Here is a 19866-nt window from a genome sequence, read left to right as displayed (position 1 = left end):
ATGGCAGTTGGGTCTGTTTTTTTCTATTACACTACTACAGCTACAAGTAAATTATTTGCCATGCAGAAACATCACTACGACTAATAACAGTGGTTCATCAGATCACTGATATACTGTAATTTTTTGAACACAACTGTACTAGTTTCAATTTGTCTTTCTTATTGAGTCATTTTTGTATGTATTTTTGCATCTCAAACAATTTGAATATTGTGAAAAAGTTCATTTTTTTGTAATTTAACTCAAAAAGGTAAACTTTCGTATATTCTATATTCAGTACACAAAGTGGAAATATTTGAAGCCTTTTTTGTTTTAATTTTGATGATTATGGTTTATAGCTCATGAAAATCAGAAATCCAGGATCTCAAATTATTAGAATGTTTCCTGAGGTCCACAATGAAAAAAGGATTTACAATACAGTAATGTCCAACTTCTGAAAGGTATGTTCATTCATACATTCACTACTTGGTTGGGCTCCTTTGCCACAAATTACTGCATCTATGTGGTGTGGCATGTAGGTGATCACTGAAGTGTTATTGAAACCCAGGTTACTTTGATAGTGACCTTCAGCTTGTCTGTATTTTTGGGTTGGATGTTTCTCATCTTTCTCTTGACAAATACCCCATATATTCTCTATGGGGTTGAGGTCAGGTAAGTTGGTTAGCTAACCAAGCACAGTAATATCATGATCAGCAAACCATGTGGTAGTAGTCTTGGCACTGCAGGCAGGTGCCAAGTCTTGCTGGAAAAGGAAACTGGTATCTCCATAAAGCTGGTCAGCAGATGGAAGCATGAAGTGCTCTAAAATCTCCTGGTAGATGGCTGCATTGACATTGGACTTAATAAAACACAGTGGACCAAAACCAGCAAATGGCATGGCACCCCAAATCATCACAGGAAACTTTACACTGGACTTCAAACACCTTGGATTCTGTGCCTCTCCCCAGTGAAAGTCTTTGGGATGTGCTAAAGAATAATTTCCAGAGTGGTTTGACTCTCCCACCATTAAGACAAGATCTCGGTGAAAAATTAATGTACTTCTGGATAGAAATAAATGTTGTGATGTTGCGGGTACAGTTGGCACACCACTTGTCACATGAAACCCCCCCCCCCAAAAAAAAAAAGCCCTCAACAACTCACAACCCAGTCCAATCAGCAATTTTGTCAATGCTTTTAACATGGTGAAAGTGTTAACTTCACTCATCAGCTAGAACTTTGCTTGGTCCTACAACTTCATATAAAATAACAATGAATTTAATAGCATACTATTTTTGGCTGCCATACTCATGCTTATGAGAATATCTGTCTTTATCTAAAGAGGTGCACTTAACAACTGATGCAGTGATTGATTTCAAGTTACTTTAGGCAACATGGGCCAGTGTGTGCACGCACAAATTAAGAAATGGTACACCTATGTCATTAGTGCAAGGTTTCATTCACCGTCTAATATAAGGACAAACTGCAGCTTTTGTAGTCTGGCTAATGCAGTTTACGCGCACGCTTGTGTGCGTGTTATGGAAGGATTAAGGTTATTGAAACAATTCCACAACCTTAGGAGGAAGAGTGGAGAAGCACAGAATCCAAGGCAAACCCAAAGTCCAGTGTGAAGTTTTTGCAGTCTGTGATGATTTGGGGTGCCATATCATCTGCTGGCATTGGTCCACTGTATTTTATCAAATCCAAAGTCTTTTTTTAAATTGATCTTTAGAAATATTCAAATAATTTGAGATATTGGATTTCTGATTTTCCTGAGTGATGAGCCAGAATTATCAATTTAAACAAAAAGCCTCAGAATTTCACTTCTGAATTGCCAAAAAAGATTGAGATATACTAGTAGTCTTCAAAGATTGAAGGAAATCATAGAAGCTGGGATGCATTTTTTTTTTTTTTTTAAATACACGGTCTCAGATCAACATTTAGCAGGAAGTATGTACAAGTCCAATGAATAAACTTTAAAGCATGAAGTAACAGTTGCTTCACCATCAATCAATACTATTGGGTGCAGTATAGTAATAGACCTTGGATGGGAGACCCACATATTAACAGCTGCAAAAACACTACACAGACAGTAACCCAAATGAAGCATGATCGAACCAGGGACACTGGTGCAGTGAGATGGTTACCTTGAGGTTATTTAAACATTTTAAAAAAGTATTCCCCCCCCAAAATTCTGTTTTGCATTTCCACCCACATAACTGGATGCTGTAACATCTGGCATAAACTAACAGCATTCCACAATAAGAACATCATACTAATAGTCAAATGTGGTAGTACTATGATGAGGTGAGGATGCTTTGGTGCTTCAAGGCCTGGGCAACTTCCAAGAGCCAAAAAATCTCCACAGTAATGTGAAAGCCTGCTTTCCAGAGAGCGTTTGGTTGCAATTGTTGCTGCTAAAGGTGGTAGCACCAGTTAAGTTAAAAGGGACATTACTTTTTCACATGGGTGATATCAATGTGAACGAGGGTGACCTCTTTCCTTCAAAGCATGAAATGTGGATCTGAAAGCATTTAGTGTGACAAATTGCAAACAGAGGCAACGAGGACATAGCCATCAGTACATCTTGAGCAAATGCTTTTTAATAACACTGTACATGGGCAGTTACAGAAGCTATCTAAAGTCACTTAGCCCATCATAGTTATTTCATCTTAACCTTGAGTTGAACTGGCAACATTGGAAATGCATAATTTGTAAATGAGCGGTTATTTTCCATACAATAAACAAATCACTTATCAAAGACGGCACCAATTTGAGGAAAGAAAGGGGGGGGAAGAAAGAGATGATGACACCCCATAAATCCCCTTGTAGAAAACAGGACAAGTTCTCTTTACAAATTATAATTTTATATATCTCTATCACACACAATGGTCACAAAAGCAGTAACAGAACACAATTAACAGAAAAATTCCAATAATAATTAGATCATATGAAATTTCAGAAGGACAGCAATAACAAATGCACACTAGTGTGATAAAGCAGTATCTAAGAATAACTGGAGACCAAGATGTCAATCATGTTCCAAGACATTTTACGTTCAAGTCTTTCAGTCCCAGATTAAATCACCGCTTTAAAAGGCTCTACTGTTGTTCCTCCTTTTTCTCTCCTGTCTCCGTTCCACTTGAGCTGCCAGGGCTGCCTTCTCGCTCTGATGCCATCTAGAAAAGATTAAATGTTGTGAATAGCAAGGTAAATGAGCACCCATGTTAGAAAATACTGTCATATTTTAATACTGATATTTGTTGGTACAGCTAGAAGAAAATCAATATCTGCCATACTTCAACACATTGAAATAAAAACGGACGCAAACTCCTTAAATTAACTTTACATTTGAGACGGCACTATATCCAGAGGCGGCATGGTGGTGTAGTGGTTAGCGCTGTCGCCTCACAGCAAGAAGGTCCTGGGCTCGAGCCCCGGGGCCGGCGAGGGCCTTTCTGTGTGGAGTTTGCATGTTCTCCCCGTGTCCGCGTGGGTTTCCTCCGGGTGCTCCGGTTTCCCCCACAGTCCAAAGACATGCAGGTTAGGTTAACTGGTGACTCTAAATTGACCGTAGGTGTGAATGTGAGTGTGAATGGTTGTCTGTGTCTATGTGTCAGCCCTGTGATGACCTGGTGACTTGTCCAGGGTGTACCCCGCCTTTCGCCCGTAGTCAGCTGGGATAGGCTCCAGCTTGCCTGCGACCCTGTAGAAGGATAAAGCGGCTAGAGATGATATGAGACTATATCCAGTGAAAAGTCTCCTCCCTACTGAAAATGTCCCTTAACATTATGTATCTGAAACACATTATGAAAAAAAAAAAATATCTATAAAGTCCCCAGAAAGAAAGGACATTTGACAGGCAATCATTACACTACTGATGAGTGTTGTGCTAGACTGTCAGCACAGTTCACTTAGGAGCAGAAATTAAGAATGGGTTTAACTTGCTAATCCATGGCATACTGCACCATCTGATGCAAAACTTAAGTGACTGGTGTTCAACTGTAACTGAAGTTACACTATATGGCAAAATGTTTGTGGACACATGACCATCACATGCGGGCTTTCCCCACACTGTCACCACAAAGTTGGGGACACAATTTTATACAGAATGTCTTTGTATAGTGTAGCATACGTGTCAAGTCAAGTCAACTTCGTCAAATATGCTATACATGCTCAACATACAGCACAAATGAAATTTCAGTCCTCTCTGACCCACGGTGGAAACAGGCAATGCAATAAATAAAAAGAGAATAATTGAAAAACAATATAAACAGTATAAACACTCTAGATAAGAACTAGACAGACACACAAATTGGAGCAAATAAACAGTCAAGGGCACTTGAGGTATAGCAGGTAAACATGAAATAAGCAGTACAAACAAACTAATGGCTGTTAAGGTGAGGTAGTGCAGAATAGCGCAAATATGAGAAGTAAAGTGAAATGTGCAGTCCCTGAGTTCAGTGTGTTAATGAACGTTGTGTGTGTGTGTGTGTGTGTGTGTGGGGGGGGGGGGACTGTGAGGGTGACATGTCAGATGCTGAAGGGGGGGCAGAATGGAGGGAGTTGAGCCTCCTGACCGCCTGGTGACAGAAACTGTCCTTGAGCCTGCTGGTTTTGGCCCAGAGACTCCGCAGTCTCCTCCCCAACTGCAGCAGACTGAAGAGGCTGTGAGATGGGTGGGTGGGGTCACCTGCAATCCTGATGGCTTTGTGGGTGAGGCGGGAGTTATAGATATCCATAAGAGAAGGGAGAGAGACGCCAAATGATCCTCTCAGCTGCTCTCACGATGCACTGCAGAGTCTTGCAGCAGGACACGGTGCAGGCGCCGTACCACACAGTGATTCAGCTGGTCAGGATGTTCTCGATGGTGCCTCTGTAGAATGTGTGCATGATGGGGGCCGGGACTCTTGCTCTCCTCAGTTTGCGGAGGAAGTACAGATGCTGTTGGGCTTTTTTGGCCAGTGATGCAGTGTTGTTGCTCCAGGACAGGTCTTCAGAGATGTGCACACCCAGAAACTTTGTGCTGCTCACCCTCTCCACTGCAGCACCGTCGATAGATAGTGGAGCATGCTCTGTGCGCGCTCTCCTGAAGTCCACAACAATCTCCTTCGTCTTCTCCACATTCAGACAGATTGTTGTCCTTGCACCACATGGCCAAGCGGCTCACCTCACTCCTGTAGATTGTCTCATTGCCATTGTTGAGGAGACCCACCACAGTCATGTCATCTGCAAACTTAATGAAGAGATTAGAGCTGGATGTTGGTGTGCAGTCGTGGGTCAGCAGAGTGAAGAGGGGGCTCAGCACACATCCTTGCGAGGCCCCCGTATTCAATGTGATGGTGCTGGAGAAGTTGCTGCCGACCCGTACAGCCTGTGGTCTCCCCGTCAGGAAGTCCAGCAGCCAGTTGCACAGGGAGGTATTGAGTCCCAACTCCTCCAGTTTATGAATGAGCTGCTGAGGAATGATTGTGTTGAATGCTGAGCAAAAGTCTATGAACAGCATTCTGACGTACAAGTCTTTTGTCTCCAGGTGGGTGAGGGCTGAGTGGAGAGCAGTGGAGATGGCATCAAACGGTTGGACTGATCTGCAAACTGGAAAGGGTCCAGGGTAGGGTGGGGTGGGGTGGGGGGGAGGGCAGACTTCATATGCCGCATGACTAGCTGCTCAAAGCACTTCATGAGGATGGGAGTGAGTGCGACAGGGCGGTAGTCACTGAAGCAGGAGGGAGACTGCTTCTTCGGGACCGGGATGATGGTGGTGGCTTTGAGGCACGTGGAGACAACAGCCTGGCTCAACGAGATATTGATGTCTGTAAAGAAATCTGTGAGCTCCTCAGCACAGTCTCTCAGGACACAACCAGGAATGTTATCAGGACCCGGGGCTTTCCGTGCATTTGCCGTCCTGAGAGCTCTCCTCACGCTGTCTGGGGACAGCGTCAACACCTGGTCGCCGGGAGGTGGTGGGGTCTTCTGTGCCATGGTGCTGTTGTCTGCATCAAAGCGAGTGAAGTTGTTCAACTGATTCAGCAGAGACATGTTGTCGTCACAGGTCTGCGGCGAGGGCTTGCAGTCTGTGATGGTCTGAATCCCCCGCCACAGGTTCCTGGTGTGTCTGCGGTCATTGAAATAGTCAGCAATGTTCCTGGAATACTGACTCTTGGCCACCCTGATGCCTTGTGACAGGTTGGCCCTAGCTGTCCTCAGGCCCACCTCGTCCCCAGCTCTGAACGCAGCGTTCCAAGCCCTCAGGAGCCTGTGGACTTCCCCTGTCAGCCATGGTTTCTGATTGACCCGAATGGAGATGGTTCTGGTGACCGTAACATCATCCATGCACTTTCTCATGTAGGCAGTGACTGTCTCCATGTACTCTTGGAGATCTGTGTTGTTGTAGGTGGCCACCCATCTGAACATGCTCCAGTCAGTGGTGGAAAAACAGTCCTGAGTGCCTCTGAAGACCCCTCTGGCCACACATGTATCTGCTTTGTAGCTGGTTTGGTGACTAACCAGAGGCCTGTATGTTGGCATTAGCATAACAGTGGAGTGATCTGAAGGCCTCTGCATGCTCTTGTGACAAGGCTTTCGCAGATAGCTTTTCGCAGACAGTTGTAATTTATCGTTGAGCGGGGAGTAGGCATGCGCGATGTTATTCACCGGCACAACGCAAGGGGGCGCGAAGTCGCTAGGAGTAGTTGGTGGGTGTGGTTAGTGGAGTGTTTATCCTCCGGTTACTTATAATGACTAGAACTTTTTTTTTTATAAATGACTAGAACTGGAGTCGTATAGATGTACGTACTTCCTCAATCAACCGCTCTTCGTGCTGCTCCATCTTCACTCGTGTTTTTAAAAATGCCGGTCGTGAAAACAAACCAAACCGGGAAAGTAGGGAAGCGGAAGTGCGTGTACAGCAGATGTAGAGTGGACCAATCAGAGCCCTCTTGTCTGCGGCACTGTCTGCGAGGCTTCTGCGGTGGTCACAATTTTTGGGAGGTGCGTGCAGAGCGTCTGCGAAGGTGGGGGGGCTACGCAGACACTGTCTGCGAGGACTGGGTTGTCAGCATAAATTGGTCTTGAGGCCCCAAGGTGGGGGAGGGCTTTGTAGGTGTCTTTATGCATGGTGTAAACACTGTCCAGGGGATTGTTTCAATGTGTGGGAAAGTTATGTCCATAGAGTTTTGGAAACACGCTCTTAGGGTTTGCATGGTTGAAATCCCCAGCCAGGATGAGGAAAGCATCTGGGTGGGCTGTCTGCTGCTCACTGATGTGCTGATAGAGTTCATTCAGTGCTTCACTCCTGTTGTTATTGGAGCCAGGAGGGATGTATATTGCTACCAGCAATATGGCTGTAGATTCCCTCGGCAGGTAGAATGGCTGGCACTTAATAATTATAAACTCCACCAGTGGTGAGCAGTGTTTGCAGACCACAACAGCATCACGGCACCAGGCATCACTGATGTAAACACAGAGTCCTCCACCGTGATTCCCCCCCCCGACTAGCGCTCTGGCTGACTGGTAGCATGTTAGTCGGGCTAGCTGAATGGCACAGTCCGGGACGCTATCGTTAAGCCATGTTTCCACAAACACGAGGACAACACTCACTCACAGACTTAGATGAGTGGAGCAGGTGGATATAATCCAGCTTGTTGTCCAGCAAGCGTACGTTGGCCAGAGTGATGGTAGGGATAGCCAGCTGGTGAGGGCTAGCCGCTAGCCTAGCCTGGATACCTTCGCGCTTGCCCCCCTTCTGCTTTCACATGTGGCACTTCCACTGTGGGCTGGATGCAGGAGTGGGGATGTCGAGCAGAAATTCACAGGAGTACGTGTGCCTTAAGACTGATGGATGCGACAAAGACGAACAGATACACAGTTTTAAAACACAAAAAAAACCATGAAAACACCGTTCTGTCGGGACAGAGAGAAGCCGCTGCATGTGCACGCGCCGCCATCTTCCAAAGGCTAGGCCCACAGGTCAAACAAAACATGGATGGGGGCAGACCAAGACACACTATATACAATTGTGAGAGTCCAACTTTGTGGCAACAATATAAAATTGAGAAAAAAGAAAAAAACAAGGCCCGCAGTAGGCCTACATTACTAGATAGATAGATAAACTTTATTGTCCCCACTGGGGCAATTGGATTTGCAGCACAATCGCAATGGACACCAAACATATAAGACAGACAAACATATCAGTTTAAAAAAAAAAAAAAAAAAAAAAAAAAAAAGACAGCTGAATGGCTGGGTTACTTACTTTACATCATTTAGTGCTTTTATTGCTTGTGGAATGAAGGAAAATTTGGACCTATTTTTGGTCGGGGGTGGGGGGGGACAGAAACGACGTCCAGATGGCAGGAGTTTAAAAGAGGAGGCCAGTGGGTGAGTGTGCTGAGATATTATGTTGTCCGCCTTTTAAAGTATTTTTGCAATTTTAATGTCCGATATCGGCGGCACGGTGGTGTAGCGGTTAGCACTGTCGCCTCACAGCAAGAAGGTCCTGGGTTCGAGCCCCAGGGCCGGCGAGGGCGTTTCTGTGTGGAGTTTGCATGTTCTCCCCGTGTCTGCGTGGGTTTCCTCTGGGTGCTCCGGTTTCCCCCACAGTCCAAAGACAAGCAGGTTAGGTTAACTGGTGACTCTAAATTGACCGTAGGTGTGAATGTGAGTGTGAATGGTTGTCTGTGTCTATAGGGGTGTTCACACGGCAACTTTTACTCCGGTGTAGCACCGGGGCTGCCCCGGTAGAGCGTTCACACGGTACAAAGTTATAGCGGTGTAGCCCCTGAAAGCTGCTTAAACCGGTGCAAATCTAACCCTGCTCGGGAGGCGGTTTAAGAAATTTACTCCGGAGTAAATGCTAGTTTGCGGGGCAGCACCGATATAAAATGGGACGTCTGAACGCTACAGGGGTAGACTTGCTACGCGTGAGGAGAGTTGATTACATACGGGCATTGCATAATTTGCATCCTGGTATTTTGCGCTTCCAAAATGGCGAATATCAACAACAACAGAACTGCGTGTCTTCCAGTGTTGCCAGATTTGGCAGTTTTAAGTGCATTTTGGCGGATTTGAACATATTTTGGGATGGAAAACGTCAGCAATATCTGGCAACACTGGTGTCTCCATCCACGTTGTTTTCCCAGCGCTTGGTGATGCCATGACAACCGGGAAAAAGAAGTACATTTTCACGCATGCGCATATTTCATTTCCGCATTATTACTATCGGAAATGATAGTAATAATGATAGAAAATGATAGTAATAAAAGGAAATATCAAAACTTTATTACTATCAAAGGAAATGATAGTAATAAAGTTTTTGCTACTATAACACGGTCGCAGAAACTGCCGTGTGACCGCAAGTGGGGCTGCACCAGTGCTAACACGCTTCTCTCTAGTAAGCAGGGTTGTGACGTGTGAACGCTGCGCAAAATTTACACCGGTGTAAGATATATCGCAACAAAATACATCGGTGCAGCATCGATGCAAATATGTGCCGTGTGAACACCCTAAATGTGTCAGCCCTGTGATGACCTGGCGACTTGTCCAGGGTGTACCCCGCCTTTCGCCCGTAGTCAGCTGGGATAGGCTCCAGCTTGCCTGCGACCCTGTAGAAGGATAAAGCGGCTAGAGATAATGAGATGAGATGTCCGATATCACTTAAAGAATGGTGTCTTCGATTCAACATTTTTACATGATCCGAAATTCACAGCAGATCCAGAGAGACCACTCATGTACCGTGTGAGTGCAGTGTTTAATTAAAACCAACAAGCAGCAGTCTTTGATTCCACTTTTCAAAATACCAGAATGGTAGCTACTGAAAACTGCTCGCTCATACATGCATGCATACATACGTTATGTGCAAAATAATAGTCTAAAAGATACAACATGGGGGGGGGGGGGGGGGGGGGGAAGTGTAGCTGAGTAATAGGCAACCAACAGAATCAGTCCTGACATGCACTCTGCTAATTGGGTATAACTGACTCATTTAATGAAAGGGGCATGTTCAAATTAATAGCAGTGTGGAGTTCAATTAGTGAAGTCATTCATTCTGTGAAGAAACAGGTGTGTCAATTATGGCCCTTATTTAAAGAAGGAGGGCAGCAAATGTTGTACCTGCTGGTTTTAGCCCTTGCTCAGTGAGTCAAACGGGTCGTTCCAGACATTGTACCGAAGGATTTAAATGATCTCAAATGCTTTAAAATGGCAAACAAAACCCGAAACACGTGGTAAGAAAAGAAATACTACCATCCGCATAGATCATAGAACAACAAGAATGGCAAAGAAGCATCCAATGATCAACTCCAGGGAAATCAAAGATCTTCAGTTACCTGAGAGGACTGCAACAATCAGAAGATGCCTATGTGAAGCCAAACTCTTTGCAAGAAACCCTCGTAAAGTATCATTGCTTTGGGGGGGGGGGGGGGGGGGGGGGGGGAAGATGGTGTTGAAAAGGTTACAGTTTGCCAAAGAACACATTGACTGGCCTAAAGAGAAGTGGCGCAACATTCTATGGACAGATGAGAGCAAGATTGTTCTTATTGGGTCTAAATGCCATAGACAGTTTGTAAGACGACCCAAAAACACTGAATTCAAGCCACAGTACACTGTGAAGACTAAAACATGGAGGTGCAAGCATAATGGTTTGGGGATGTTTCTCATACTTTGGAGTAGGGCCCATTTATCGCATACCAGGCACCATGGACCAGTTTGAATACATCAAAATACTGGAAGAGGTCATGTTTCCTTATGCTGAAAAAGAAATACCCTTGAAATGGGTGTTGCAGCAGGATAACAACCCCCAACACACCAGCAAACAGGCAACATCCTGGTTCCAGACCAACAAGATTGGGCTGGCCACTTCATAAAATCAAATCTCCAGACCTCAATCCGATTGTGAATTTGTGGAGTGACTTCAAAAATACTGTTTTTGATGCAAAATCCAAGAATGCACAAGAACTGTGGAATGTAGTCCAGTCAGCTTGGGCTAGAATATCTCTTCACAGGTGTCAGATGTTAGCTGACTCCATGCCACACAGATGTACAGTTATCAGAAATAAAGGTTAAACAACTAAATATTAGTTCAGTGATCAACAGAAAAGCCAAATCTGTAAACAAATTTCAGTTTATACTGTAAATATTCGAGTTTGTAAATGAAAATGCAGACACTTTAACAGCCTATTATTTTTTCATTTTCAGTTTAAAATTGATATTTTGCTTGTGTTTTCATTTGGAATTGAATGTGCAGTGCTGCCAGTGCCTGTGTGTATATGGAAATAAATGCTATTATGAGGACTGAGCTTTTTCTCAGTTGTTTTAAAACACACTGCTATTATTTTGCACACAAGTGTACATGCGTATGTACGCACGCACGCAGGACTCTATTGTGACGGGCTTGATAATTGCTTGACTGAGGGCTGTGCTTGTGTCTAAAAACAATTCAGAAGCATGCGTGCAGCAGCATAACCAGAATTTAATTTGTGTGATGAAATACAGGCCACAAAATAAATTAAATTGTTTTCCTGTTCTGTACACAAGATTGGTAAATGAATCACACGTGCATTTCAGATGGATGTTGGAAAGCAGTAGGTTATCCCATCATTTAAGACACAATCTACAACCCCGATTCCAAAAAAGTTGGAACAAAGTACAAATTGTAAATAAAAACGGAATGCAATAATTTACAAATCTCAAAAACGGATATTGTATTCACAATAGAACATAGACAACATATCAAAATGTCGAAAGTGAGACATTTTGAAATTTCATGACAGCAACACATCTCAAAAAAGTTGGGACAGGGGCAATAAGAGGCTGGAAAAGTTAAAGGTACAAAAAAGGAACAGCTGGAGGACCAAATTGCAACTCATTAGGTCAATTGGCAATAGGTCATTAACATGACTGGGTATAAAAAAGAGCATCTTGGAGTGGCAGCGGCTCTCAGAAGTAAAGATGGGAAGAGGATCACCAATCCCCCCCAATTCTGCGCCGACAAATAGTGGTGCAATATCAGAGAGGAGTTCGACAGTGTAAAATTGCAAAGAGCTTGAACATATCTACAGTGCATAATATCATCAAAAGATTCAGAGAATCTGGAAGAATCTGTGTGTAAGGGTCAAGGCCGGAAAACCATACTGGGTGCCCGTGATCTTCGGGCCCTTAGACGGCACTGCATCACATACAGGCATGCTTCTGTATTGGAGATCACGAAATGGGCTCAGGAATATTTCCAGAGAACATTATCCATGAACACAATTCACCGTGCCATCTGCCGTTGCCAGCTAAAACTCTATAGTTCAGAGAAGCCGTATCTAAACATGAACCAGAAGCGCAGACGTCTTCTCTGGGCCAAGGCTCATTTAAAATGGACTGTGCCAAAGTGGAAAACTGTTCTGTGGTCAGACAAATCAAAATTTGAAGTTCTTTATGGAAATCAGGCACGCCGTGTCATTCGGACTAAAGAGGAGAAGGACGACCCAAGTTGTTATCAGCGCTCAGTTCAGAAGCCTGCATCTCTGATGGTATGGAGTTGCATTAGTGCATGTGGCATGGGCAGCTTACACATCTGGAAAGACACCATCAATGCTGAAAGGTATATCCAGGTTCTAGAGCAACATATGCTCCCATCCAGACGATGTCTCTTTCAGGGAAGACCTTGCATTTTCCAACATGACAATGCCAAACCACATACTGCATCAATTACAGCATCATGGCTGCGTAGAAGAAGGGTCCGGGTACTGAACTGGCCAGCCTGCAGTCCAGATCTTTCACCCATAGAAAACATTTGGCACATCATAAAACAGAAGATACAACAAAAAAGACCCAAGACAGTTGAGCAACTAGAATCCTACATTAGACAAGAATGGGTTAACATTCCTATCCCTAAACTTGAGCAACTTGTCTCCTCAGTCCCCAGACGTTTACAGACTGTTGTAAAGAGAAAAGGGGATGTCTCACAGTGGTAAACATGGCCTTGTCCCAACTTTGAGATGTGGTGTTGTCATGAAATTTAAAATCCCCTAATTTTTCTCTTTAAATGATACATTTTCTCAGTTTAAATATTTGATATGTCATCTATGTTCTATTCTGAATAAAATATGGATTTTTGAAACTTCCACATCATTGCATTCCGTTTTTATTTACAATTTGTACTTTGTCCCAACTTTTTTGGAATCGGGGTTGTACAACCAACCTTTACATGTTAACACTGCCATAAAATAAATTTATTTATAGGTTCCAAGGTGATCACAGCTAAGGGTGGTAGTGGGGACAAGCTCCTTCATCTATAAAATGCTCCCATATTGCATGCGTCTCAAATAGCCTCTAACAACTGAAGTCCAACTCCTCACCTGGTCATGTAGCTTAGCTTCTAAGCCCAGCGGGACCTGCTTTTACTGACAGGAGAAGGGGCGAAGGCCGGTCTCTGGCACCTTAAAACCAGTTGCTTTTGGGTAGATGAGGCTCGTCAACCTCAGCTAGTAGCTCATCTAGGAGAAGGAAAACTCTGAGCTCAAACCTCCGCTGCCTTGCGGTCACACCCACTCATGGGAAAGGCTTTGGGAGTAAACCCTGAGGAAAAATCCAGAGTTGGAGTCCCTAAGGCAGTTCAAATGTTCACAACCTCGTCCTGGCAACTCCTGCAATGACACTGATGCCAGGATACATTGGCGATTGACCCTCCCCTGGATCACGTCAGTGGACTGGGTGTATGGGGCTTAGGGAAAAACCTGACAGGTGGAGCGGCAACCTTACACCAGGCAGATCAAAGGGGGTGGGGGAAGAGACATCCTGGAATGTGAAGACCATGACTCGTGGACTCACCGATGACCTGCAAGAAGTCAGTGATGCTCGTAAGACTGCAGTGACCAATAAACTGCACAGACTGTGGATGGAGATCACCACCCTCCAGGAAACAAGACTTTCTTCATCTGGGAGCCTCAGAGAGAAGGACTTCACCTTCTTCTGGCAGGGAAAAGCACCAGATGAGACTAGAGAACATGGTATAGGCTCTGCCACCAGAAACAGCCTTATTGGGTCAGTCATCCCAACAACCGAGGGAATACAAAGATTGCTTAAGATCCAGCTTCAAACATCAGTGAGTCTAGTTAGCAGTCAGTGTGTATGTGTCAACTCTAGCCTCCACTAAGGAAGCAAAGGATAAATTTTACAACGAACTCAGCAAAGCCAACGATGACATCCCTTCCAATGAGCCACTGTTTGTCCTTGGGGATTTCAACACCAAAGTCAGCAGAGATCACTACAGCTGGCCTTCATGTCTGGGACAGTTCGGTATAGGAAAGATGAACAAGAACAGGCAGCGACTCCTTGAACTTTGCTGCTGACACAACCTCTGCATCACCAATACCTTTTTCCAAACACCAAGCCCCAGCACAAGGTATCATGGAGGCACCCAAGGTCCAGACACTGGCACCAGCTCGACCTTATCCTGACAAGATGCAGCCTATGAAACGTTAAGCTGACCCGCACTTAAAGTGCTGACTGCAACACCGATCACACCCTTGTGTGCAGCAAGATGAAGCTACAGCCATAGAGACTTCATCGCTCCAGGAAGGAGGGTAGGCCACGCATTCACACCACCAAGATTCATGACCCTGCAAAAGTGGAAGAATTTATTCACACCCTTGAGGAAGCATTACCTGGTCCCCCAATCCAGATATCACCAAGAAATGGGAGTACCTGCAAGACACCATTCACAATGTCAACATTTGGGAAGACTACCAAATCTGCTGACTGGTTCGAAGCACACTCTGGAGTTACCATCTCTGAGAAGCGATGTGCACTAGCAGCATACAAGTCCACCTCCAGCGAGAAGAACTTGCAGTTACTCCAGACAGCTCAGAGTAAAATTCAGCAGGCTGCCAGGAGGTGTGCCAATGAATCTTTGCACCAAGATACAGACAGCAGCAGACACTGGCAACATCAGAGGAATATCTGACAGGATCAAGCAGGCCATAGGCCCAATGCAGAATAAAACAGCCCCACTCGAGTCCTCTACAGGAGAGATCATCAAGGACAGGACTCAACAGATGGAACGCTGGGTCGAACATTATTCAGAGTTGTATGCTGGAGAGACTGTTACAGAGGCAGTCCTCAACGGCATTGATTCATTGCCCATTATGGAGGAACTGGATGCTGAACCCACCCTTGAGGAACTCCGTGAAGCACAAGAAGCACTTGCATCTGGCAAAGCACCAGGAAAAGATGTCATTCGTCCAGATGTCCTCAAGTGTGCTGAGGGCACCCTCAGCAAAGAACTACATGATCTCTGCCACTGCTGGTGAGAAGGCACAGTACCTCAAGATATGAGGGATTCAAATATAGTGACAAGAACAAGGGAGACAAGAGCAATTGTAACTACCATGGAATTTTGCTTCTCAGCATAGTGGGGAAGCCCTTTGCTAGAGTTGTTTTGAAGAGGCTGCAAGTCCTTGCCGACAGAGTCTACCCCGAATCTCAGTGTGGGCTCAGAGCTGAGCGATCCACCATCGACATTGTCTTCTCGATCAGGCAACTACAAGAAAACTGCAGAGAACAGAAAAAACCTCCATATCTGGCCTTCAGTGACCTGACCAAGAAATTTGACCTTGTGAACAGAAAAGGCCTGTTCGTCAATCTGGCCAAGATGGGCTGCCCTCCAACCCTGCTCGGTACTGTCAAGTCCTTCCATGAGGACATGAAAGGGAGAATCATCTATGACTGCTCCACATCTGAGCCATTTGACATCCACAGTGGAGTGGAGCACAGTTGTGTGCTTGCACAGACACTGTTTGGCATTTTCTTTGCAGTCCTGCTCAAGCATGCTTTAGGAACAGCCACAGAAGGCATCTACCTCTGCACAAAATCTGATGGAAACCTCTTCAATCTCTTCTGGCTCAGAGTGAAAACCAAAGTGCAGACCAGATGTCTGAGACTTTTGCCGCTTTTCCACTACCAACGCGGCTGAGTTGGGCTGAGCCGTGCTGAGTTGGGCTGAGTCGAGCTGAGTGGGGCTGTTGAGTTGCATTTCGACTACAACCGCGCTGAACCGTGCTGGCTGGAAGTGGGTGGACACATTGGGTGGAGTTAGTGAAAGTGGGTGGACATCACGTGATGTCGTTAGGCGGCGCAAACAGTGACCGTGACCTTTTAAGCGGTAGTCTCACGACCCGGATAGTAAACAATAAACATGGAGGACATGGAGTTGTTAGTGTTGCTGGTCTTGGTGCTGTGGCTTGTTGTCACCGACAACGCCAACAGATACTGGCAAGAGCGTACAGATGAGGCGAGGCGCATAAGGCTTCAGAAATTCTCGTAATTCTTCTTCTTCCGGGTTTACGGTGTTTACAGATCCCAGCGTGCTCGTGGGGCGTGTGGGCATGTGAGGACACTCCTCCTCACCAATCAGTGCACAGGGGAGTGTCTCCTCACGCCCCTAGCCCCACTCGGCTCGGTTTGGCTCGCTTCAGCCCCACTCCAAAACCGTGCAAGTTTTGGGTGCTAAGCAGGGCTGAAGCGAGCCGAGTCGTGCTGCTCTGAGGTCGTCGAAACGCGAGCAGTGTCGGGCTGAAGTGAGCTGAAAAAGGGTAGTGGAAAAGGGCCACAAGTTTGCTGATGATGCTGCTGTTGCCACTCACTCCCAGCAGGAGCTACAATCTCTGATGTTCCGCTTCGCTGATGCTTGCAGAGAATTTGGCCTCACAATCAGCCTTAAGACGACACAGGTGATGGGTCAAGACATTGAAGAGCTACCATCCATTAGCATTGTTGACTACAAACTGGAAGTTGTCCATGATTTTGTGTACTTGGGGTCAGCAATTTCGGACAGCCCGTCACTTGAGAATGAAATCAACAGACTTATTGGAAAAGCGGCCACAGCCTTTTCTCAACTAACAAAGAGTCTGGTCAAATGGCCGACTCACAGAGCACACTAAAATCCAGGTTTACTCAGCTTGTGTTCCGAGTACCCTCCTCTATGGCAGCGAGACATGAACCCTGCATTCAAAGCAAGAACAGAAGCTGAACTCTTTCCATATGTACTGTTTGAGACATCCTGAGCATCACCTAGAAAGACAGGGTCACCAACAATTCAGTACTGGACAGGGGACACACCACCTCCATGTTCACCCTTCTCAGAGGCACCTGCGCTGGTTGGGTCATGTCTCTTGCATGGAAGATGGCTGCATCCCCAAAGACCTCCTGTTCGGTGAGCTGACATCTGGAAAAAGGCCAACAGGACGACCCCAGCTGCGCTACAAGGACATCTGCAAGCATGACCTCAAGGCTGCTGCCATCAACACTGATACCTGGCAACTGCTTGCCTCAGACAGAAGCACCTGGAAACAGGTGGTGCGCAAGGGCCTTGTTGACCATGAGACCACATTGAGGTGCCAAGCAGACAAGAGGTCTCCCATTCTACCACATCCCAAAGATGTTATTTTAGATTCAGATCCAGTGACTGGGGAAGGCCATTGAACTCATTGTCATGTTCATGAAACCAGTCTGAGATGACTTGTTTTGTGACACGGTGCATCATTAAATAGTGGCCATGAAGGGATGTGTAGTCAGCAACAATACTCAACCCCCCCCCAAAAAAAAGGCTATGGCAGTCCAGTGATGATAGATTAGTATTAACAGGCCCAAAAAATGCCAAGAAATAATTCCCCCCCCCCACACCATTATACAAGGATTGTTGACAGAGGGCAGGTTGGGTCCATGGATTCAGAAACAAAATTCTGACCCTACCATCTGTATGCCTCAAAATTATTCAAGATTCATTAGACCAGGCTGTTTTTTTTTTTTCCAGGCTTCAACTGTCCAGTTTTGGTGAGCACATGCCCACTGCAGCCTCAGCTTTCTATTCTTGGATGACGGAAGTGGAACCTTACAGGGTCTTCTGCTGTTGCAGCCCATCTGCCTCAAGGTTTGATGTGATGTGCATTCAGAGATGCTTTTGCACTCACCACAATCGTACAGAGTGGTTATCAGAGTTACTGTAGCCTTTGTCAGCTCAAACCAGTCTGTGTTGAGTTTCCCAAAAGCATCGTAGCACAAAGATCATTGTTAAATGGGAGAGCAAGCAGTACAATGAACACTCTCTCCTAGTTAAGACGCTCTTAGCATTAAGAGGCTTTTGGGAAACCCACTACTGGCCATTCTCCATTGACCTCGCTCATCAACAAGGTATTTCTGTCCACAAAACTGCTGCTCATTGGATGTGGTTTTTTTTTTATTACATTATTCCAAGTAAACACTAGAGACTGTTGTGTGTGAAAATCCCAGGAGATCAGCAGTTATATAAAATACTCAATGTTATCTGGTCTGAAGAATCTCAATTTTTACTGATGACAAAGATGCCATCATCAGAAACTTTGGGATGTGGCAGAATGTCATTCACTGCATGAAAGTGGAGATGATAATTTTGCAGGAATCATGAGCATGAAGACTCTAAAATGAATGTTTCCAATACTTTGCAGAATCCAATGCATGAAGACTTGTGGCTGTTCTGAGAGCAAATGGGGGTTCTACCCAGTAGCAATGTGGTACTCCCAATAAAGTGACTGATGAGTATTTCAGCAATGTTGGCTTGTAAAGTATAGCACCATTTACCTGGAAGTCAGTGATGGGTGCAGCACTAAACTCCATATTGTATTCCATTTTATGTCTGCACTGTGCATACCATTGAATGTGCTGAAACAGCTGTGACTTCTCAATTCCCTGAAAGCCATTTTACTCCCTTGGTTCCAAGCCTTGGGAACCAAATTTATAATTTGGGGGGGAACGGACAAAAACAAACATTGCTCACATTCTCTCTCTCTTATTTTTTAAATGGCCTATAATATAGCTGCATGAACAGATCACCATCCTCAAAATGTCCCACCCAGGCAAAACAACAGTCAGAGCTACAACAACATGGCTCAAACAGGAGAGGCCTTTTTATTTGTACATGTATTTGTTTATCAGTATAAGCTGGGTCTGTACATTATAAAACAGCCTGGATATGGTGCTCAAGAGGTGGTCACGTCATATGAGAAAATCAATTATACATGATAATACAAAACTGGGCGGCACGGTGGTGTAGTGGTTAGCGCTGTCGCCTCACAGCAAGAAGGTCCTGGGTTCGAGCCCCGGGGCCGGCGAGGGCCTTTCTGTGCGGAGTTTGCATGTTCTCCCCGTGTCCGCGTGGGTTTCCTCCGGGTGCTCCGGTTTCCCCCCACAGTCCAAAGACATGCAGGTTAGGTTAACTGGTGACTCTAAATTGACCGTAGGTGTGAATGTGAGTGTGAATGGTTGTCTGTGTCTATGTGTCAGCCCTGTGATGACCTGGCAACTTGTCCAGGGTGTACCCCGCCTCTCACCCGTAGTCAGCTGGGATAGGCTCCAGCTTGCCTGCGACCCTGTAGAAGGATAAAGCGGCTAGAGATAATGAATGAATGAATGAATGAATGAATATAAAACTGGAACATGTGAAAGACTAAAGGAAAATTAAGTTTCTTGTTCTCAAAAATGAAAAGAACATTTCACTTCAAAAGGCAAAAAAAAAGTGTGTGTGTGTGTGTGTGTGGGGGGGGGGGGGGGGCAGACTTTCAACTCCACTTCATGTCTGCGAGCCTCACAAAGCCTAAAAAGAAAAGCTTATTTACCGCATGTGATCTTGATTAGGCAGAAAAGGTTCAGAGGATAGTATTTGTCAAGATTTATGACTTCAGTTGACAGATTTGAAATTCAAGGACAATGGATGGACCAACATCAATTTCGGTCAGTGCTGCTTAAAGCATATACGCAGAGTCATGGCCTCACTTTTGTTTATAAATGCCTTGAAACCTCAAGAATGGCATAGGTAAGCATTAACAATCTAATATAGTAATTTTTAAGATTAAAAAGTGATTCATATAGATAGCGGTC

General features: G+C 45.2%; 1 protein-coding gene across 1 annotated transcript in view; it reads right to left on the bottom strand.

Moving 5' to 3' along the window:
* Positions 1 to 2554: 2554 nt before the first annotated feature.
* The window catches only part of hspa9 (heat shock protein 9), a 109492-nt gene continuing 92180 nt past the window's right edge, over positions 2555 to 19866 (bottom strand). The window contains exon 17 of the mRNA XM_060927612.1: positions 2555 to 3152. Coding sequence (XP_060783595.1) covers positions 3075 to 3152 — 78 coding nt within the window. The 3' untranslated portion in view covers positions 2555 to 3074. The remainder of the gene's footprint in view (positions 3153 to 19866) is intronic.

This window comes from Neoarius graeffei, chromosome 8, assembly GCF_027579695.1.
Source record: "Neoarius graeffei isolate fNeoGra1 chromosome 8, fNeoGra1.pri, whole genome shotgun sequence".
Classification (NCBI taxonomy): domain Eukaryota; kingdom Metazoa; phylum Chordata; class Actinopteri; order Siluriformes; family Ariidae; genus Neoarius; species Neoarius graeffei.
This window is presented reverse-complemented; position numbering and strand designations above follow the sequence as displayed.